This window comes from Uloborus diversus, chromosome 1, assembly GCF_026930045.1.
Source record: "Uloborus diversus isolate 005 chromosome 1, Udiv.v.3.1, whole genome shotgun sequence".
In the NCBI taxonomy this organism is placed as follows: domain Eukaryota; kingdom Metazoa; phylum Arthropoda; class Arachnida; order Araneae; family Uloboridae; genus Uloborus; species Uloborus diversus.
Window position 1 is genome coordinate 212,357,826 of NC_072731.1, and position 24,373 is coordinate 212,382,198.

Consider the following 24,373-nt stretch of genomic DNA (forward strand, 5'->3'; position numbering starts at 1 on the left):
CAGGAACACATATCTTTAATATGTTTTGCATTTTTTTGCAGCATGGTGTTGTTCTCACACTTTCTTTAAGTTTTTAAGATTTTAATTTTGTTATTCAAGTTATAAACTTTAATTGGTTGACTTAATTTGCAAATGTGATACAACAGGTTTAACAAAATAAGGATCAGTATATCATCACCTCAGAGCAATACTAAGACATCTAATCCCAGGAATAACACTGAGATATCCTACTGTTGCTCTGAGGCAACGATATGCATTAACTTGCAACTAGTTGAGCAGTTAGAATTAACTGCTTTCATTTGCTTTTAAGCTACAATCAACACAATACCCAGGTTTCCCAAATGCCCCTGTTTAAACCCCAAGTCCCCGAAAATTTGTTTTTCCAAAATGTAGTCCCCTTTTCCTTTAAAAAAATAACTGCATTAAAAAAATATCTCTCTAATCTTAACTTTTGCGCTTAATTATTTTGTTTTAACTTTAAAAAGAAAGAAAGAAGTCGAATACACATTTATGGTGATTAGAAAAGGCTTGTAATAAGAATTGTATTGCCTTGGGGGGGGGGGGTTAAAATTTTTTGTCTTGGATAATTTAAAATAATACATGGACTAACATTGGTTCACAATTACCCCAGTAGAAACCGTGAAAATATTTTACCTATTAGTGCAAAAAAAAAATCTATTTTTTAATTAACTCTTATGGACTAAGATTATGGACACCTTACCCAACTGTTTAAAAACCATAAATAATAGAAATTTGTTGAAGAAAAGGCTAAAAGATTTTATACTCAACTCTACTGCAGTTAATTTAGGACGAAGTAGCATATTTGTATTATTATACCTTGATTTTGTTTTAAATTTTGACTTACTTTTTTGCATTACTCGTGTTGTGTTATGTGTTTTTTGTATGATTATGCATTTTTATTTGTTATTATTTTCTTATGTTATACACTGGCCCTAAATTAAGTTCTTTTCTGAGTGGTGGGAGCTTAGTCAAGCTATTATTATAGCCTTTATTCCTACTTTCTCAAATCAGGGAGTTTCAAGTAGGCTGGGTGAAATATACTTCTGTTTGTAATTTCTTTTCTTTTATTATATCTGTGAAATGCATTTCTATAAAAAATATTACCCTGATTGAAGTTTAATGAATTGAATTGAATTGATGAAAAGAATTGCCAATGCTATTAAACTTACATTTTAACTCCTGCTACTTTTGCCCCATTTTTTTTTCTTTTCAACCTTTTCAGAAGGGTGTCTAGCAGTAATTAGCATTTAGGGCTGAAATGAAATGATTTTTTTTTATTTTTGTATTTCAAGCGTGTATGTCTGTTTTGAACTGTTTTTTAACTACATAATGCTAAGCATTTTTTATTTTTGTTTTTTAGTTGGGGAAGGGGGGGGGGGAGAGGAGAAACAGAAAATTTTCTTTTTATCAAATTGTAATCATCTGCAAATATTCTCAGAAAACTTTATTGAAGCTATCGAAATGATCCTTTTACAAGCATGAATTTTTGCAAAATCCTGCCATGCAAGTTTTTATTTGAAATAGTTTTACTGCTCTTAATTTTGCAATCTACCATTACTGTTCAAGTATGAAATAGCTCAAGTATGAAGCTTTTGATATTTTATGTATTACGTAAATACCTAGGTTTTTACATAAGTTAGTTGCATTTTTAGTATTTCTGCAGAGATAAATTTATGCATGCTCTCAGTCAGTGGTGGGCTCACTGACCATATGCAGCACGCAAAGTTGATCCATGTGGCCTATTGTTCTGTTCAATGTTACAAATCAAAAACTATATTCTGGAAACTTCCAAACCAACCAATGAGTATTAAAAATTTGAATTCAAATAAGTCAGAACTGGGTTTCCAAAAAGCAGCTGAAAAGTTTGTATGAATGAAAGAAGCATGTAGTAATGTTAACATCAACTCTGGGTTATAATATTCTTTCCTTTTTTGTGTTTTCACATGTTATCTACAGAAAATTAAGCATATTTAGATTTCATATGTTCTGGCCACATGACTCACCTTAATGTTAAGTGCAGCCCTCGATTAAAAAAAGGCTGCCACCACTGCTCTTAGCAGTTGAAAGTATTTACTTGTAATCAGTATGATTTCATCAATAACTTTTCTATAGATAAAGGAAGAACAGAATTCTAATAATGATGAAAATGCTGGAAAAAGTGCTGCATCCGTGGATAGCAGAAAGAAGGTAAGTGTTGAAAATTTGGTGCTTGGATTGAACAAAATTTAACCTTTTGATTAAACAAAAGTAGAGATGTTTAAAAATATCAATATATTTTTTATTTTAATTTGCGATATAAATTAGAAGCTATTCTAATTTATCTGATGGGATTGGGAGGAGGGGATAAAATCAAGAAAAATTGACTAACTATAAAATCAAGCTTTTGCCAATTTAATGTTTAAAAAATCTCAGCATTTTTTTTGGGATGGTTAGATCAGCTACTAAAAAATTGTTTTTGATGTAAAATAAAAATTAATTTGAAATAAAAAATTTGTTAAATAAATTTTGAAGTCTAGAAAACTGATACATCTTTTATTTATCAAAGTGATTCTGGAACAATGACAGGGTTGTCCTATTTTGTCCACCACAAAAAAAAAAAAAAATTGTTGGAAAAAACGTCCTGGACAAAATGTCATTTTGTCCATTTGGACCATTTTGTCCACTTTTTCAGTAAACTAAAAGTTTTTTAGTAAAAAATTTTGAAGTTTGAAATTAATAAATAATTATATAAGATTTTTCCTATTCAAGTACAATTTTAATATAAAATTATCATACATAAATATGTATATAAAAAATTGATTGAAAAATATTTTAAAATGAAAAAAATAAGATCAGTTGAATTTTGTAAATGTGGTTATAAATCAAATGAGTGTTAAAAAGAAATAACACATGTAATAGCATTTATAGAAACAAACATATCAACTGTGCATTTTAAGATGTTTATATGTGATGTGGAGGTTAATTGCCCGTAATAAATGCAATTATAAAATTAAAAAGTAGAAATAAAAAGTTTTTATAGGTTGGAGTCTCTCAAAACATTAAAATCATAGTTTAAAAAGAAAAACTACTTGATATCAATAAAGGAAATGTTGACATGAAGTGAAATCTGTTTTTGTAATACAAATACAAATGTCATGATACGCAACAGGCTCTGAACCCAGCTAGGCTGTTCCTAGTCAATTTATTAGTCCCCAATGAAGATTAATAACCATTTTGAAGCTATCTACCCCCTTGCTCATTATAGCCTCTTCCGGTACACTGTGCTCAATACCCACAAGTTTACTAAAGTAGTAATTTGTATGACAATAACATATCCATAAAAACATGCAGAGTACATAAATATTTTACTATGGGGTGACATCAATAAAAACTCGAAAAATATAACAGTAAAATGTTTTTAGTCTCCAAATCTTTGTTTTGTATGTATGTCTCCAAGCATATCTTTCCATTAAATTTAATTTCTACTCTTGTAATATATAATAGGGTAATCACACCTGATAACTTATTCACATTGTTAAATTTTGTTAATTTTAAGTAAATTATGATGTAAAATTAGTTGCACCTATGTGTAATTAAAAAGTTTTTTTGGATTTATTAAATTCTAAAGTTAACAATCATTCTATTTTAATTAAATGGTTAATTCATAATACATAATATTTTTGAATTATATGCTAATTTTATTACACCATAACAATACATTTATGTGTGGATAATCAGTTGATTTTTGATTTTGTCCAGTTTTGTCCAATTTCTTCCGTTGTTCTGGACTTTTTACAAAAAAGCGGACAAAATATCAACCCTGAACAAGGATGGGATTTTTTTTCCTCTCAATGAAATAATATCCATAACTGTTAAACTTGTTATCATTTTTCTTCTTTTATAACAAGTATTCTTTACTAATGTATACTGTTTGCTTTTTATTTTATTTAGGAAGTAGAATCTCACAGGGGTCAAAGCGTTAATAATGAAGAAACTGATTCCAATATTGTTGATAAAGACTTAAAAATAGCAGTGGTATGCATTTTATACTGTAATTAAATTATTAATAATGCTGTCTCATATTTCATGTTAGTTTTCAGGGTTCCTACGCTCCTTCAAAATTCCTCCAATACTCCTTCATTTAGGATTTTTTTTGAAGGACCCTTCAAACTCCTTCATTTTGGTTTGAACTCCTTCAAAACTCCTTCTTTCTTAGTTCAAGACTACATAGTCTTCCTTTATAACAGAAACTTGAAATATTTCGATCGACAACTTAACTGCGTCACAAGGGCAAAGGTATAAGGGGGATTTCAATGTAGTAATTTCATATATTTATTTTTTCATAAAGATGTATTATACAAATTGATCATAGAAGTTATAAAAGTTGAAGGTGAAAATATTCTTAGATGACTAAGACATTTCATAAATGAAGTAAACCATGCTTAAATGGTGCTTGGCTATTTTTTCAAGTGTTATGATTTTTGCTTTTCTCTATACCCCACTCTCAGCTGCAAAAGTCAGTTTGTCTAATTATTATTTAAATATTCAAAAATAGCAGATGTACTTTATTAAGTGAGTGTGTTAAAAAATTAGCAAATCGCAGTTATGATATTGTAAAATGAGTGATCCACAAGTGATGTCATGTCTTGAGGAGGAGACAGGTTCATGAAATTGTGACAAGGGGAAGAGAGAGAGTGACAAAAAGTAACATGACACAGTTATTTTAACAATATGTTTATTAAAAAAATGACATGTGACAAGAGTAAGTTAAAGTGAGACACTTTGTGACAAAAGGGAAGGGGTCAAACATGTGGGAAAAAAAGTGTGACATCATTTAAGCTCATTAGTACTCCTTCAAAATCTCATTTTACTCCTTCAGAACTCCTTCATTTTATTTCTGAAATTGAGTATGAAACCTGGTTTTATATTTGACCCATTTTGCTAACTTTACATATTAAAATGATACTTTCTTTCCTTCTTTTTCCCCCCCTTTTTTTTGAAATTGAATCTTGAAAATTTAATGGCTCATTAAGTGTAGTAATTAATTACATATTTTATGTTGCTTAGACTTCAGTGTTTATAGTGCCCAAGTTCCCTGTTTAGGTCTGCATAAAAGTAATAAGGTTTTTTTAAATAATTCAAAAGGACTGACATATGTAGTTATTCATCAAGCATTATTTTACAAAGCTTGCTTTCAATTAAAGTTAAAAAAAAATTAATGGTGAGTTTTTAATTTATTTATAGTGACAGAAAAATAGCAAAACAGGAAAAAGTATCAATTTATCAGTCAATATTCATAACATATCCCTCATACTGAACTTTTCTGTCTAATGCATTCTATGCAGAAGTTTTCTCCAATTCTTGAAATATCCCATTAGTTTCTGAATTTATAGCACAGTTTTACTTATAACATCAATAATAAGTTCAAACCTATCACCATAAAAGTAGTTTCAGTCATAGGGAATTTTATGTTAACTTTTAAAATAATGCAAAACTTGTGGAGTTTTTACAGATTTTAAAAACAAGTTTCATTAATAATGACATCTCTTGAAAGCTTATTATCGTGATATTAAATCTTTGCGCTCCAGATCTAGGGCGAGCAAGCCGGGAGCGTAGCCCCGGGTAGCAACTTGTGGGGGTGGCAAATTCACCCTATTTTTGTGTTTTTTTCATCAAAACTCAATATAAAAAACTTGAACAAAGCTGGTAGATAAGACTGGCAGTTTCAAACTTTGCCCCACCTCGAAAAATGTTTTAGATCCGGCACTGGAGTTCCTTCACCAAAATTGGGGATGCTTCATCATATGAAAAGTTTTGCAACTTTTAAAACCTTTTTGTTGTCTAAATTTCACTGTATAAAAAAAAAACTTTAATGCCTGTTTAAGTTCTGAAAAACTTAAATATTTCACTTTGGAAATACCATAGCTTTGTAAATACACTGCTCGACATTGAAACTGCAATACCAAGAAAGAGTGGTCAGAAAGTGATGAAATTTGGAGAAAAGACAGAGACAGCAAGGAATAATAAATGATCTTAATTTCAAAATGATAGGCAGAATACAGAGTGAGAATTGCGTCGGCTCAGTAGGATGTAGGACCACCGCAGACAGCGATACACGAAGAAGCACGTCTAGGCATCGAGTCAATAAGGGTGCGGATGGTGTCCAGAGGGATGGCTCTCCATTCCCTTTCAACCATTTGCCATAGTTCGTCTTCTGAACGAGGCAGGGACAGAGTCTGCAAACAGAGTCCAATATCATCCCACACATGTTCGATTGGTGACAGGTCAGGAGAGTATGGTGGCCAGGGAAGCATCTGTGTGCCTTGGAGAGCATGTTGGCAGATGCGAGCACTGTGTGGTCGGGCGTTATCCTGCTGAAAAATTGCATTAGTAGTCTATGGGCCGAGAGCAAATATCGTTCAGGTTCGTTTACCAATCTTAGGAACTACGTGAACTTGCTTGAAATCTATTATAAATGATGAACACAATAGAAAAATGCAATGTTCACAAACTGGAACTGTCTCATTAAGTTTTAATATGTAATTGAAATAGGAACTATGTTCTGTGGACTGTTAGCACTTACACAAATAAATTTGTCTCCAGATGGCGCTATTAGACGCAATATTTATGATCAAAAAATTAATTAGACAGTTTTTCAACCGTATATTTACTTTTTTACTTGTTTTTTTGTTGCAAAATATATTAATACGTTTTTAATTATTTACTATATTTGTTTTGTGATTAAATACAAAAAGGAAACCGAAAATTGTATCCATCCGCAAGTCTGCGTGCTCTTCATCTCGGGGTTTCGGTTATTACTCTAGCGCAAGCGTAGAAAAACATTGCAAAGTACAAAAACGTTACTGCACAAAAAACATATTTGTAGATCGCCGAATAGCAGAAACCGACGTACAAAATCTTTAGAATATAAACAACAACTCTAATCGATGCCAAGACATGTTTAGGAAATATAAAATTAAACATTAGCAGACGATAAAATTAAAAATTAAAAAGCATATTTCTTTTTCTTATCAATTTGTTTTATACCTTTCTTTTCTAACAATATTACTTTTTAGCAACAGACGATATTTCAAGTTCATTTTTATGACTGTTTTACAAGTTCGCATACAATTCTATTTGACATTAACACCAAATACAATTCAATGGTTTTAGTTTACACCATTTTTGGTTGGATTTGAGCTTTTTGTTTCATTGGATTACAATCATGGATGATGAATTACCTTTATTTTGTTGTATTCATGTCACGGAAAACACAAATGAAGGTATGATTCTTATTTCAAAAAAAAGTTTTGAGAAAATAAGAGAGTACATGCAGAAATGGATAGGTCTAAGTGAATGCAAAGAGAAAAATGCAGCAGAGCAGTTGATGAAGGAGTTGGAAGGATTTCGTGGAGATGCATGCTATGAAAAATGTTATGAAAATCGCTACTCTTACCACCAAAAATGTTACATGCGATTTACAGATAAAACTGGAATAAAAAGATTTGAAAAGAAAACCTGTGAAGGTGAAGTTCAACCACCAAAAATACCGGATCGTCCAAAACGGCTAAGAGTTAAGACTGCTGACCGAAGAGACATTTTCCCCGATCTGTGCCTGATCTGCAGTAAAGAACAATATTTCTCTGAGAAATGTTCTGGGAAAAAATGCAAGGAAAAACTAAGTGTGTGCCAGACATTCATTGCAAGTAAGTCTTTGCTGGAAAATGCTTTGAAGAAAAATGATCAACGACTTCTTATTCAAATTCAAGATACTAATCTAATTGCAAAAGGAGCAAAATATCATAAGAGTTGCTATAGATCTTACACTAATGTGAGCGTTCAGACCACTTCTAAAATTGACCAGCCAGCAGCGTATTCTGCTTTCTGTGACATAGTAGAGAAAAGAATCGTAAGAAATTCTGAAATTCTTTCTATGAATAAACTATCACAGATATATTTAAGCACTGCAAAAAGTTTAAATACAGAAGAGCAAAATATAAGTAACAGGCAGCTGAAAAGATGGTTACAGAGGGACTTTTCTCAACTAGTGTTTGTGAAGCCAAAGCAACGAAATCTTCCTGAATTAGTTTTGTGCAATAAATATGAGCAACCTGTACTAATTGAAAAAAGTTCATTCTCCAATGACTCAACATATACCGATGAAGATATAATTGAACCATCAAATGATTTAACAAATGGTAACAGTACAGAAATTAATATTCTGTATAAAGCAGCATTAATTCTACATAATATAATAAAGAACTCACCGGCTCTTCAATGCACATGGCCTCCTACTGCCGAAGATTTAAATGAAGCTTCTGTTGAACGCATGATTCATGCAGTGTTATTTAATTTCTTAGCATGGTGTGTTGGTGAAAGCGAAGATTTGGAAATTGTCGAATTTATTAGTGTATCAGAAAAGGTTAAACGTAAACTTTTTTCTATTTCTCAAGATTTGATATATGTTACATCAGCAGGAAGAAAACAGACTCCGAAGCACATATCACTGGCAATGGCAATGAGGCATATAACTGGATCAGCACGTGTAATCAACATTTTAAATGGGTTGGGCGGCTGCATTTCACATTCAACTGTACTTGAGTATGATACTCAACTAGCAGAAATGCAGTTAAACACAACAAATAGTCTTCCCATAGGTATTGTTCCAAAAATGTTTGCAACTCTGGTTTGGGATAATATTGACTTTTATGAAGAAATAGTAACTGGACACGGCACTACTCATAGCACTAATGGTATAATTGTACAAACAGAAGCACAAGATTCCTCCGAAAGTCCACAAATGTATATTAAAACTGGGAAAAAATCGAAGAAAAGGAAAATTGATCCACCAGTAATACATATATCTAACTATTCCATTGGACAACATTGTTCTCCTCAAATCTCTCAAACCCTCTCATGCAACAATAAAAGAGTAAAATTAGATAATGCAAGACTTGCAGATGCTGCTTACATTTTTTCGAAACTCCCTATGAAAGATAAAGAAATTTTACCGGCTTGGACTGGTTACAATTGCACATTGAATAAAGAAAATATACCTTCTCAATCAACAATACGATATCTCCCTGTGTTAGAAGCAAACCCAACAGAATTTTCTACAGTTAATGCAATTCTGGAAAAAAGCGCGTATTTGTGCCAAAAACTGGAATTACAAGATATTGTTCTAGTATTTGATCAGGCAATTTATTCTAAGGCACAACAAATACGTTGGAAGGAGGAAAAGTTCAAACATTTAGTAATACGTCTTGGTGAATTTCATACTTCACTGTCCTTTCTCTCTGTGATAGGCAAACGCTTCAAGAATGGAGGACTTTGCAATATTATGATTGAGTCTGGAATCATTGCTGAAGGATCAATAAATGGTGTTCTGAGTGGTAAGCACTACAATCGTAGCATACGCTGCCACAAAATAATCTTTGAAGCATTAAGTAGACTTCTGTGGTCTGAATTTCTAAATTCATTATCAGTCAAAGAGCAACTTGATTGTTTGAAGATATCTTTTCATCTCTATCAAAGTTTTAAACTGAAAATTTTAAAAGAAAACCAGTTTCCTGAAGATTTCCTTCTGACTATGAAGAAGTTTAATGAGTTTGTTGTTGAAAACTGTGAAAACAACATGACATTTGCATTTTAGATATCATACTTGGAGATGGTTGGCTGTCTGTTGAGATTTTTACGAGCGACAAGAAACGCCGACTGGGATTTACATCTTGTTACTGTTGAAGAATTAATACCTTGGTTTTTCAGTTATGATCATATCAACTATGCTCGTTATTTACCTGTTTATTTACATGAGATGCTGAATTTGCCTGAGACACATCCATGTGCACACAATGAGCTAAGTGCTGGTAAATTTGAGGCTCAAAGACAAACAAGCTATGGATTTTGTGGCATAGCCATGGATCAAGTAATAGAGCAAACAGCTAACCGAGACTCAAAAACAAAAGGTGGGTTGACAGGATTTACCAGAAATCCAGCTGCTGTGCATCGTTGGATGCTATCGCACCATTTGAGGGCTCATGTCTCTTCATCTTGTGAGCAACTCGCTGGGAGAACAATAAAGGAGTTCATGAAAAAAGATTTGCAACCCGCACAAATTCAAAAACATGAGGCGATGGTAAATAGTGCTATGAATACTATAACTTCGATGATAAATCCCTTTACGTGGAGCGAAGAAGCATTAGTGAATATTTCAAGTGGAGCATATGCATCTAACTCTATACAATCTGATCTCACTAAAGCAAAGCTCATAGGAAAAGAAGCTTATGAAAAATACTGCAAAGAACGTCTTTTTGAAGAACGTGATTCAGTCATATACTCTCCAATCAAGCTGCAAAAGCTGTTGACATTTTCAGATTCGAAAAAAAAACATACATTAAAAGAGCAGTCTGAGAAGAAGTTTCTTAAAAGTTATACAGATCTTTTAGCTCGCATAATTGTAATGGGACAATCCTCAGAGCTCGACATGAGAAGTATCATGAAATATAACTTAACTCCACACCCACCTGCAATTGCAAATATTGACGGATGCCTTGTTAAAACAAACAAGGCATCCTTGGTCCAAACGGTACTGGATCTGGCTGACAGTAATGCCGACCTAAGTCAAATTCCAAGAAATGGAGTAATAATATTGGATGGGATGGCAGTGCTGCAGCAGATGAAAGATATACCAAATACAATGGGAGAATTATCAGTCACTCTTATCGAATATGTCGTCAATATAAGCATAAAATATAATTGTACAGCTGCACATTTTGTAACAGATACATACCCTCTGATTAGTATTAAAGCAAGTGAAAGAGAAAGAAGAAATTTTGGTAGCGAAATTTTTATTAACATCAGAAACCCTAATCAAACTAGTATGTTGTGGCCATCACGAAACTTTCTTCTATATTTTTCTTTTTTTTTTTTTTTTTCTGATCCCTCCCCATGCTTGACGAGGAAGCAATATTCCCAACAAAAACAAAATGATACATGCAAAAACTTGACGACTATCCCAATGTCTGAATTATTGCAAAAGCAAAGCAAAGAGCGAAAATTGAAAGTTATTTTAAAAGCCTTGCTTGAATGAATTACAAATATTTTATTTGTTAACAAACATAAGATGGCAACAGTTCAAAATTTTAAAACATTGAGATAATATTTCCTATCATTTCCATACAATTAAAATCACGAGAAATACGCAGACGACAATCTATTACGATTTATCTTTCTTATTGTTGCATTAATAAAAATATTTTTATTCGCAAAAAAAAAAAAAAATCAACACCTCTTGGAGCGATCGGCGTCAAAATAGAACCAAAGCCTGTTTACATATGGATTCACATATATTCCAAATTTCAACCAGAACGTAGCATTACTTCTTGAGATAGGGCACTCAAAATGGAAAAAAAGAACGGGTGATTGCGCTACCCCCCTTTTAGCTGTTGACACAAAAATAAAATCAGTTCTTATACCCACTAAGGGCTACTTGCCGATAAATTTTTCTTTCATTCCGTTCATTATTTCTTGAGATACAGCAGTCACAATTGACGACAAAAAACGTTCTACAGCTCAACCCCCGTTTGAGTTATTGACACCAAAATTGAATCAGCACCTGTTCCTGTTAATACCAACATATGGACCAAATTTTGTTTGATTCCGCCAGTAACTTCCTGAGGAATAGCAAGCACGCGTAACTCGAAAAACGTCCCATTGCTCCACCCCCCTTGGAGGAATTCGCGCCAAAAACTAATGGGCACAAGTTCACATAGGGGCACATATGTGTACTAAATTTCGTTTGATTTCATGCGGTAGTTTTTGTTGTAGAGCGGCCACAAAAAACTGGTCACACACAGACGTGACAACACATACATACACACACACATACATACATACACACACACATACATACACACACACACAGACAGACAGACATTTTCCAAAAATGGTCGAAATGGACTCAGCACACCTCAAAACGTTCGAATCCGTCAAAATTCGAAATTCGAAAATTTGCACGAATCCAATACTTTCTTCTATATATTAGATATAGAAGAAAGTAAAAACATCGAAACAGTTTAAGAAGTTCCTTGCACATGGTCATAACAAAGGAGCCCTAGTGAATTTCCTTTTCAACCAATGGACATCCTACGATTCTGCTGTCCTTAAAGGCGTGTCCATTTTTCTTTCACATGGACAGGAATGTCACCGTCTAACTCCTACAGAGAGCAAACTAGATGTGAGAGAAGTTGCAGAATTAAGGTCTGACCATGAAGAGGCTGACACCAGACTTCTTTTGCACGCTTTATATGCATCGAAAAGCTCTGCTGCTACTGTTTTGATAAAGAGTTCAGACACAGATGTTTTCATTCTTTCCTTAGCAATGAATCAGTATTTTGCAACTGATACCTATTTACTAATGGGCACTTCATGCAGTTTAAAATTAAAGAACATCTCCGTCATTGCTAAGATGTTAGGTAACGATCTTTGCACAGCATTGATCGGGTTACATGTATTTACTGGCTGCGACACATGTAGTGCTTTCAAAGGCAATGGCAAAAGCAAACCCTTTTCCTTAATGCAGTCTAAACTGAATAGCCTAAAAATGTTTCAAGAACTGGGTTCTTCATAGGAAGTGAATGAGTCGTTGGTTAAAGATCTTCAAGCATTTGTTTGTGCACTGTACGGATATCCTCATTTGAAGCACATTGATGAAGTTCGTTACCTGATATTTAAGTTAAAATTTAGACTAGATGTATTATTACCTCCAAATTTTGATTCTCTTCTGTTACATATCAAGAGAAGTAACTATCAAGCAAATATTCATCGCCGATGCTTGCAAAATTTAATTAATGCTCCTAGTACATCAGAACATGGTTGGAGTGTAAATGCTGGCAACATCGAAATACAATGGAACACTATTCCAATTGCACCAGATATTATACAAAAACAAATCTTCTGCGCATGCCAGAAAACAAAGTGCTCCTCGAAGAGATGTACATGCAAAATGAAAAATTTTTCATGCACAGAGTTTTGCTCTTGTGACAGCAGCTGTGTTAACTCCCAAGAAGAAATCAGTTCTATGCATGAAGACTGGATGAAATAAGTGATTCTGACGATGATACTCCAGAATAAAGGACGAAATTTTCTAGATATGATAATCCATTTAGAATTAGTTTTTGATAAATCTAGTATGTATAAAAAGTAGATTTAAATTATAAAATGTATGCCTTTTTCGGTCAACTTGCTGGACTATTGGTTTGTTGCTCTCCTGCTGTATGTTCTAAAAGAAATTGTAAAAAATTAAATTTTTACTAAGGACGAGGGCATGGGTGCCCACCCTAAAAGCAAGGGCATAACCCCTCCCCTGAAGTTTCAAAAAGACTCCCGAAGAGCAAGAGCCCCCCCCCCCCAAGGAGAAAAATACCCCTTAAAGCAACCCGCCTCCTAAAAATTTCAATGGCGCAGTCTGCGTCATGACCCCTTCCCTAGGTCCCTAGGTTGACACCCCTAATGAAGGAAATGTTTGGACCTTGAAAAAAAAAATATTTTAAATGTTGTACAAGCATAGTATTTTTATTGTAGTTGTATAATATTTTTGATGTATTTAAAATTTTCTCGCCTTTTTTCATTTTCACTCATTTTGTCTTGTATTTCTAATGGTTTGTAAAAAAATTATGAGACACTATTTTTTTGTGAACATTGGGTTTTTTTCATCTGTAGACACTAAAGATTCAGAAAAATATCACTTTTTGTAGTTCCCGAAGTTGGCAAACGAAACCATGTTTTTAAGCATCTTTTATGCCTTCGTCCCACAGCCTATAGGTAGCCCTTGAAGGTAAGGGATTGCCACCGGCGGTAGCACATTATCCAAGTATCATTGGGCCGTCATAGTGCCCTGAATATGAACTAGAGGTGATATGGAATTGTATGCAATTGCGCCCCATACCATTATGCCACGGTGTCGTGCGGTGGGACGTTCCACAGTTACTGCCGGATTAGATCTGTCTCCACGTCTACACCACACATGTATGCGGTGACTATCACTGGAATAAATAGAAGCGGGATTCATCTGAGAACACGACATTTCGCCATTTTGTCATCCACGTCGCTCTAGTCCGGCACCATACTAAACGTTGCTGTCCATGTTGTCGGGTCAATGGCAGTCTTCTTAGCGGACGCCGTGATTGCAGGCCACGTGCTTCCAAGCGATGGGAAATGGTTCTGGTTGACACGGGAACATTCAGTATATCTTGCACCTGCTGCAGAATCGAGGAACAAGTGACTTGTGGGTCTACTACAGCTTGTCAGTGGATGGGTCGATCCACGCGTTACGACGTCACTCTGGCTGCCCTTACGCCCCTCAATCTTGCCACATTCCGTTGTCCAACCATCTTCTGCTCAGCCAATGCACTGTGCTCGCATCAATGTGGGTATCAGCTGCGATTTGACGTACAGACCAACCTCTCCTTCTCAATCCAATCACCATGCCCCTCGTAAAATCGTCTATCTGCTGGAAGTACCTTCGTTGACGGCGGCATGGCATTCTAGATACACGTATTAGTGATACACGTATCCTCCAAGACAAAAACAAAATTTCTTGATAATTCTCCAGTCAGAAATAAGGGCAGGAATAGTGCCCATTCTGCAAGTTCCTTCCCTTATATCTTATTTCACATGCATCGGAGAGTTGCACACTTCACATCATTTACATAACTCAGTGATGTACGTCTACTCTAAAATTTGCATAAATTTCTGAACACTCCATCTTGGTGTTGCATTTTCAATGTCGAACAGTATATCGGTGATTTCATATGATTATTTTTGTATGTCTTTAGTAGTTATTTTTACTGATTTGAAAATTGTCTTTCTAGGTGTTGTTTATTATGGCAAATGTACTATAAAATGAATAAAATTGCAGTTATTCTGCATCTTTGAATAAGCTTTTGCAATACTATTTCATATTTGAAATTAATGTAATTGATTGTAAACTACAAAAATTATTTCAGTTCTAATAATTTGTTGTGTAGTTTTGTTGTTTAGCTTTCTTTTCTTCTTACAGCAAGAAAGAATAATTGAAGAACTAAAACTTCATATTTCCAGCCTGATGTTCCAAGAAGACATGAAAGTATGTTACATAATGTTTATCTTATGAAATTTATGACCTTAATTTTAAAACAATAATTTAAAAAAAAAGAAAATTAATTTGAATTCTGAAATTTTGAATTCAAATTATGTTTTTCGCAATCACGAACTGAGACAGGACCCTACTCATTGGAGTTATTGTTTCTAGAAACGGCTCCTGTCCCCCCCAAGTCTGCCTCTCCTCCTGAGCGGTTACTTGTGCGTAGACCTGTGTGTATGCACGTAGGTGTGTGAAGTCGTGTATGTGTGTGTGAACGTGCGTGTGTGTAGGATATGGACGCCTCCGACCACGAGAAGCGGATAGCTCAAAACCGGAGCAGCCGCGCCGCCAGCAGAGGACGGTGGGCGGTGGTGCTGCAAAGGCTTCTGGTCCAAGTTGAAAAAGGCACGGACACCAAAAACAGTCAAATGAGAACAATAAGAAATCGTGATTGCTCAAAAAAGTGAAATAAAAATTAATTTGAATTTTTGGCATCTTGAATTCAAATTATGTTTTTCGCAATCACGAGCGTGTGTGTTTGTGTAGGCGCATGTGTGTGGGTGCCTGGGTACGTAAGTGTATGTATGCATGTGTGTGAGTGAGTGTTGTGTACGTGCGTGTGCGTGTAGGTGTTCGTGTGTGTGTATGTGTGTGTAGGCGTTCGTGTGTGTGTCTGTGTAGGCGTTCGTGTGTGTGTAGGTGTTCGTGTGTGTGTAGGCGTTCGTGTGTGTGTGTAGGCGTTCGTGTGTGTGTGTGTAGGCGTTCGTGTGTGTGTGTAGGCGTTCGTGTGTGTGTGTGTGTGTGTAGGCGTTCGTGTGTGTGGGACATGGACGAGACCGCCCAGCAAAAGTGGATTTCGGGGGACAGTGCTCAGGACCAGCCGCGCCGCCGCCGGTGGACGGTGGTGCTGCGGGCCTGGTCCAAGCTGAAAAAGGCACGGACGCCAAAAATGGTCAAGTGAGAACAATAAGCAATCGTGATTGCTCAAAAAAAAAAAAATGTCCCTCACCCCCCCCCCCCCCTTCCCCCACTCCACTTTTTTCTTTTGCAGAAATATTTTCATAAGTTACTAACGTGTGTTTGTTTCTTTCAGCAAATAGGAGTAGAAAATGTTGCTTTGGATAAAAATGTACATAATAAGTATTTTCTCTTATTTTATATGAATTTTTAAAGTTGAATGTTACTAAGAATGACATAAACTGATTTTAATTAACAGAAATTTGTGTTTTCAACCTATACTTTGATTTATTTTATTGTAAATAAATTGCACATGTTTGGAAAATGAATTTTTGTGAATATTTAAGCTTTTTATCTTAATATTATACTTTTGATCAAAATGTTGCACTTTTTTCCCTCATGTCATAAATAGTTTAGGACTCTCTAATTTTAAGCCCTGTTCTGGTACTAAATTTCACTATTTATACATCAGTATGTGTTGTATTCATAACAAAACGCTTTTTAAAAAAGGCATTTCTTTAAAATGCCCACTTTTTCCCAAAAATGAACAAACGATCTGTACGAAAAAATAACATGCAAATCGAGCAAAACTTTCCCAGTTTTCTGAATACCTAAGAAAAGGTTTTGTTCTATCTGAAAAGACTCATTTCTTGCAGTTTTCAAACATTTATTTTTAAACTTTTTACAACAGTTGAAGAAAAAATGTATAAAGGGAAATTTCCTATGAATGGAACACCTTCCCAGAAAAGTAAACAGCAAATTTTCAGTTTAGAAATCTGTGTGCTCTGCATTATAGAAATATCAACTTTCTCTTGTATATTAAGTGTAGCTATCTCATCACTTATCTTTGATTTATTGCTTTTAAATGAAGTGCAACTACTGCAACAAAGTCTCTGAAAAAAATTTCTTGAGTAGTGATAGATACATACATAGTGGTGTAGAGAGTGGTACATAGTGGTGCACCTTTGTAAATGCAGTTAAATAATTATGGAAGAAGTAAACACATGGGGAGTTATGCTATATGATAGTGGAATTATTTATGATGTAGGAAAACTTTTTAAAGTATATTACGTTGCAAAATGTGTGCCTTAAAGCCATTTGTATCCTTTACCCTATCCCTGTTAGGGCATTTGCTGGTTAAAAGAACCCTTCTTGCTGAGATATTCTTATTTCTACAACCATAAACATTTATTCACAACAGAAAAAGACTTTCAAAAGTTATTGTGATATTTTTTACTACTCCTGTAAATTCTTGCTTCATGAGAGGGTGCTTGAACTAATAGTTTGAACCGTCTTCAGAAACTTTCTTAGCTGCAGTTTCCTTAACGTTTCTTTCTTCTGACTTTTGCTGTCCTATAGCAACCGTAGTAAATGATGATTTTAATTTGTAAACTCCATCATTTGTTTATAATTTTGTGAATCCAACATGCTGAAAAGAAATATTTTAACTAAAAACTTGCTCCAAATTACCCACAAAGGCACTAACTCCACAAGTTTTGATCAGCTAATTGCTTTTGAAACCCTCTCTCCTCATATACAATACATTGAACATTCTCAGTTCTTCTGCCAAATGTCAACCATATAGTCTACCTCAAAAGGTAGACTATATTTTGAGTTGCCATAAAAATATCCATCCTTGTACATGCTTTGTTATGTGCATAATATTTTTAATTTTCTTTTCCAGCCTACAGACTGCAAACATACTTCAGCAACTAGTCCTGAACATGCTAAGGTATAAAGGTCTTAAAATGTCTTTTTTTCTTTTTTTAACAATTTTATTTTCTTTAAATTTGTCTAAATTTTAAAAAAATATATTGATTTTTTTAAAGTTCCTGAATTTTCACAATAATTAAAACTATTATTACATTTACAAGAAGTTCTTAGGAATGTAATTTGTCAAATAAAATCCTTATCTATTTTATTAAAAATGCCTTTGTACTAATGCAAAATCCCTTTTCTTGTAATTCTGTTTTTACTCAACACCTTCATTTTTCTGATAGTTACAATCAAGTAAACAATCATTGTATTTCAGTGTTTTATATGATTCTCCAATGTAGCATCATAGGTAAAAAATGTGTTGTATTAAGTTTTATTACATTTTGTTCCTATATCAAATTGGTAAAAATAATTCTTTTGTATCTTGTTTGTTGAAGAAATAGCTGCAGTTTTGGTATTTTGTTTGGTTATTGGAAGATGCCCGCAACATTTCTAAATTACATCATTCATCTTTGAAGTCGGTTCTAGCGAACTTAATATTACTAAATAGATAAGATGTCTTCAAAGTGCAAACTCGTTTAAATATAAATAGTTATATAAATCTATTGTGAAAATTTATAACAAATTAATTGGTGTTAAAGGGAAAATAGAAGCTTACCGCTACTGTCATGTATCAGTGTATTCATATCAAAAATTTTTTGCCTTAAACTTTAGACTTAGATATTCTACAATAAAATTTGAAACTTGACCTACTTCTCAAATTGAGACTTAAATGTTATGACTAAGTGAGAAATATTTCACCATATAACCACTTGAATTGATACTCAAAACACTTTCTTGTTTACCAACAAACTAAGGCGAGGCTCAATGCTGTTATCTCCAAACGTGAATGAATTTTGTTGTTTTAAATAGATTAGTGTTGAAGTTCCTGAAAAGTTTTGACTAGACATTTTTAAAGCACTTAATTGGTGACAATTTCTATCTGTTGGAAATATATTCACAACATTCTAATAACTTTGTATTGCAAAACCTTTCGACTCATAGGCTGTAAGTTACCACTCCCAGGACAGGGTGAGGTAGAACTGCAAGCATGTGCTGGGAGACTGATTACAACGTAACACCCTTATTGGGTATCATTAGTTTGGAATAACCATCTATGAGTCAGGAGCAGAAGACCTCTCAATGAAGCTGTGATGTCATAATAAGGCTGTCGGTATTTGCTTGTACTTTCTATTTATGTTTCATGAAAGTACAAAGCTTGGATTCCCCCCCCCCCCCTTATATCTTTTCAACATGTATTGTAAAACTCCTAGAAATATTTATAACATATAGTTCCCCTAACAAAAAACTAACTTTTGTGTTTAATCCCCATGGTATTTTCCAAAGCTTTTACAAGATTTTATATCTTCTAAATAAAACTTTTTTTAACCTACACCAAACCTATGCCTAACTACCAGCAGTCTTTGTTAGGTAGCCCATCATAGTTCAGAAAAGCATCTAAAACAGTTAAAATCCTTCCCATTATTTTAAACTATTGCTACATCGTCAAGACCAGAACGGATGTTTTAAGTAGTCACTACTTTTGTCGGAAATAGTTAAGCACAGTGTGAAGTTAGAGAGCCTAACAGTCCAACTCTATATAGATGTTTCCCATGATTGTCGTGTCCAAAAATTCATTTGGAGTGGGATTACCCAATAAGGAGCCCTAATTCTTTCCCTTCACTGAGTCGGAAATGATTTTAATATCAACAGGCCTTGAACCTAGCCTGACGATTTTTTTGATAGTATGTTTGCAAACAGGAGAATCTGGTCATGGAAAGTAAGAACATCAACAGGTTCACTGCTAAGCAACTTGGCGTCTTTTACCTATCAATAAATCAATCAATAAATGAATCGGTCAATTGAAGAACAGCTCTGTTTTCAGTATTGCTAAATTAAGTAATGATGTTAGTACTTCTGTTATAGTTTCTTAATTTTATTCATTTTCTTTTTAGCTCCTAGCTGAAATCAACTGCTATAAGCAAGAAATTGGAGTTTTAAAAGATGTGTTGAAGAAAAAGAATGAAGAACTTGAAAAGGTAAATGTAAAATGCTTAAAAAATAATCCTTAATATTTTAAGCTTATTTGAAATTACTAGAAGAAAAACTTTATGTATATATGTCCCATTCTGAAACAAAGGGTAATTTTTTGTCTTTGTGACCCCTGCTGCAGAGTCAGTCGAGAATCAAGGGTTTTAAAATTCCAAGAGGCGGAGTGGTTTATTTTCCCTCCAAGTTTGCAATTCTGTCAGGGCTGGGGAGACTGAGTTGTACTGTGTTTGGAATAAAGGAGTCGGAGTAGAAAGCTCCTAAAATTCTGGGGTCAGAACCAGAGTCGAATCAGTTTACCTGCTTGTGACACTGATTTAAGTTAAGTTTGCTCTTTTGAAATGAGAAAATTGTTATTTAGTAGGGGTATGAGAAGGAAACTAATGAATTTTAATTTGTTTCTTTTTTACTTGTGATTCCTTGCCTGATGATTCTGGATAATCGGTTTTGTACGCATTTTCAATTTTGATTGTCGCTGGCTTTTATTACTATTATTTTACCTTCAAAATAGTTATCAACCCTTGAGGAGCCAAATCGCCCATTTGGGGAGAAATTCGGTCACGGTTTGGGGCACGGTTGGGTTGGTTGGAAGCAATTAGGGGGTCCATGTTGAAAATCACTGATTTAAACCATGGAAATGTACTTATATTTATGGATTGTGTTGTTCAGATGTTACAGTTAATCATGGAGTTTACAAAAAGTTATGTACACATAAAGTTATAAGCCATATTATTTATAAACTAATAAACAATTTTATAGATTTTATGTTTAGTAAGCTCATTAAGATGGCTGTTCATCTGCAATCTGTTATGTTTTAAATATGACGTCAATATAATTTCAAGCTACCTATTTTATTTTAATGTGATAAGTCCTATTTTATTGTAATAAATTCTAACACTCTGTTGTCATTTGAAGTCCCTTCCAAGGCTGCAAATAAAACCTCCATGTTCAGAAAATTTAGAAGGCTGTTTTTCTTTTCTAGATAAAGTTTTCTTTTACCTTTTTTTTTTTTTTTAAATTTGGTGAATGTTTTAGTTTCAGTAGCAAAACTCCTAAAGTTTAAATTTTATTAACTATCTTTTCTTAACCTTTTTAGCTCTTTAAACATCTCATTAATTTTGGAACTGTTATATAATACTTTTTTTTTTGCAGATCACTGATGAAAATTGCAATTTTCAGTCTAACCAGCTGCAGTTGGATGAAATGGTAGTTGATTTGAAATCACACTGTGCAGAGTTACGTTCTCACATTGCTGATAATGAATCTTCTATCTCAAAGGTTAGTAATTGCAGTTTATTAATACAGGTGCAAGTGTTTTTAAGTTATTGAAAATTTGAAAATGTATGCCTGTAAAACAAGGCTCATACTTTTCCTAAAGTTCCTGACATTGCTGAGAAATATCAGTCGACTCCCACTACAACGCGATTGGACTTACACAGAGGGGCAACAATGCGAATTTTTCACGAGTAACGAATTTTATAGCTAACACAAATTCCTCGTCAACAACATGAATTTTTTAAGAAGGAAGTATCAACTTTGCTATTGGCTACTAAATATTGATTTTGTGTATGTTAATTACCCCCCTGTAGCAACACTGACAGCGAAAGTGATCACACCAAACTAGTATACGCATGGTGTTGTTAGTGCATCAAATAACGACTCAGAATATTTCATTAATTCTTTTTTTCATTCTAATTATTAAATTTGATGAAATATAATGACACCTTGTGTGCAGTTTCATCCAAAGTTTGAAGATGAGAAGAAAAAAAAGGGTTTTTCCAAAAAAGAAAAAAAAGGTTAAGAATCTTCCATACGTACAATTAAAAGTCGAAAGAAAAAGATTTTAAGTTTAGAACTTAGTTTTGCTTGCAGAGTAGTGCTTAAGCAAAGTACATATATATTATTAAAATGGAAGCTGCTCTTGTACTGTAAAGCGATCAGAAAGAGAGGCTGTTGCCATAAATAGAAACGTTATTAAAAAAAGTGGCGAAGCAATCATGTTTAAAAATGTATTAAAAAGACGATAACGATCGGATCATGGAGCATAAATCATCACCATCTTTATTTTTCAACTTATCAATATTATTACTGTATCTACTGTACAGTACTATTATAGTGCAGCATTTAATTATTGCTACATACTGTGCGTGCCATGTTGTTTTATTTTTTGTCTTTCCCTCCCATTGATCATTCATTTTGTGCAGCTTAAAGTATTTTAAGTTGAATAAAACAGCTTTTTTTTATTTTTTAAAAACAGTAAAAGTTCAGTTCTTTATGTAAGAAACTGTTGTCTATTTGAGGAGTGTTTTAAAGCAGTTTATAAGAGGGATGTTTAACAGTGTCTAAAAGAAACTGGTATGTTTCTTAAAAAAAAAAGTATGCATACATTTTTCTACAACATGAAATTTCGACTTATGCAAGGAGTCTTGGAATGCATCCCTCGCTTAAGTCCAGGCTCAACTGCATCCTGAAATGTCCTGAAATATTATTTTTCCTGAACATTTGTGGCATTTCTGCAATTCTCTTTTGCTTTCTGCACATTGCTGTGTCAAAATGTTTAATTACTCTATTATATTTAATTATTGGCATTGAAAAGGCTATTTAGGCATAGTTTTTTACTTATTGTCGAAGGTAGAAGCTGTAGTATGGCTGAAAATGCATTTCGTATTGGTATTGCTACTATAAATTACTATTTATTTTTATGTTATCTTTACCAATAATAAATGCTGAAAGTCTGGATATCTGTGGTGATGTCTGGATCTCTGTGACACACATAGCCACTAGACCCTTTTGCCGATTTTCATGAAATTTGACACAAAATTGGGTTGTAGCATAATGTGTGAACCTTCAAACGATTTTGTTCTTTTTTATGCCAGTTTTGAACCCATTTTTCATTCCATTTTTTTAATAATATAGAGTAGAAATATTTCAATCCTATTTTTAAGTTTTAGGTCATTGGAAAGCCTGAAATTTTCTGCATAAGATGAAGTTTGTTCGAAGTTTCTACAAACATGAGAGCTGTAGGAATCATTTAAAAAAAAACAAAATCCATGGCTAACTTAAGCAAGCCAAATGATTCTAAATGATTAAGCTGAAAAATAAAGTCAAAAGTTAAAGATAAATTGGAATTGTTTTTGGAGTGGAAATTAACTTTTGCATTTTACCATGGTTAGGTCTTTTACTCCCTTTGATCATTTAATTTTTTTTTTTAAATTTAACATTTTTAAAAATTTATTTTTGCAATCCCAATTCTTTTCTTTTATTAAGCACTTGGCATGTTTGTCCTGGAAAAAGACTGAGGCCTGCTTTTGCTTATATCTCAGCAACTAGACCACTTAGAGACTTCAGGATTTCACTAAATGATTTGCTTAATCTTAAGGTGCAAACTAACGCTAAAAAATTAAAATTCTAAAATAAAATTATTATTTTGGTTAGGATGTAAAACTGCAAATTTTATCTAATTTCCCTACTAAATGGTTAAATATAAAACCCTTTGTTACAAATATTCGTTGCCTTGCAACAGTAATATTAATTGTAATCATAATGAAAATTTTGAATGATGGCTTTTCTGGAGCAAGCATGAAATGTATTCCCAACCATTGCTCTCATCTATGCCAATAATCGATAACGGGGCTTAGTGAAGAGACATATTAGGATCTTGATCACAAGAAACTAGTATGTTTTGAAACATAAATTAATTTAGGAAAAATTTAATATTTGAATGGTTTTAATTAAATAAGCAAACAAATAAATCCTAGAGAGGAGCAAGGATTCATTTTTAGTGCAAACTGCTGAAAGTTTTAGACATGTATATAGGTTTCTTTCCTTTTAGTACAGAGCATTTATATGAAAAAATAAGATGAAGTTTCGCGATGGTAACATTATTCTATTTCTGAAATACATTTACACTAAAAACAGTAAAATAACAGAATTTTAAAAAAAAATACTAAGCGCTTTTCACATGCACTCAAAAGTACAAAATAACTTTTCCAGGTCAGAAAGGACAGTTTAAGTATTCCTGTAGTTTTCAAAAATTCCAAGAAAATGACACCACAAACAAAGAAAATTGTGCTTTTAGTCATTCCAAACCAAACTCTCCCAATAAGAAAACGAGCTCTTACACTCACTTGACTTCCTTTTACTCCAATTTAATGTCATTTCCCCATTATTGGCATTTTTAATGTGATTCAATGGTTTACTCTCTAAATATCACCAACCGTGGGCAAATTGAAACCAGGTTTTTAAAAAAAATTTTTAATCGCCAAATTTGTCGCCAAGTTGGAGACGAAACTTGGCTACCAAAATGCTGCGATGTATCACCAAATGTCCACCAAATTATAACACCACTTGAGTTTACATCAAAATTAACAATGATTCCCCCCCCCCCCCAAAATGGGCAAAAGACCCCTTTAGAAACACCTAAATGCAACCAAAAGGGGAGGTGCACAACTAGAGTTACTAGGAGTCTATGTACCGAATTTCAACTTTCTA

The 24,373-nt window shown here is 33.6% G+C and overlaps 1 protein-coding gene across 1 annotated transcript in view; it reads left to right on the forward strand.

The window, feature by feature from the left end:
- LOC129224747 (tax1-binding protein 1 homolog) overlaps positions 1 to 24,373 on the forward strand; it is a 96,423-nt gene that overhangs the window by 38,404 nt on the left and 33,646 nt on the right. Inside the window, exons 9-15 of the mRNA XM_054859299.1 lie at positions 2,134 to 2,208; positions 3,952 to 4,035; positions 15,059 to 15,124; positions 16,215 to 16,250; positions 17,763 to 17,810; positions 19,789 to 19,872; positions 21,035 to 21,160. Of these exons, the coding sequence (XP_054715274.1) occupies positions 2,134 to 2,208; positions 3,952 to 4,035; positions 15,059 to 15,124; positions 16,215 to 16,250; positions 17,763 to 17,810; positions 19,789 to 19,872; positions 21,035 to 21,160 (519 nt within the window). The remainder of the gene's footprint in view (positions 1 to 2,133; positions 2,209 to 3,951; positions 4,036 to 15,058; positions 15,125 to 16,214; positions 16,251 to 17,762; positions 17,811 to 19,788; positions 19,873 to 21,034; positions 21,161 to 24,373) is intronic.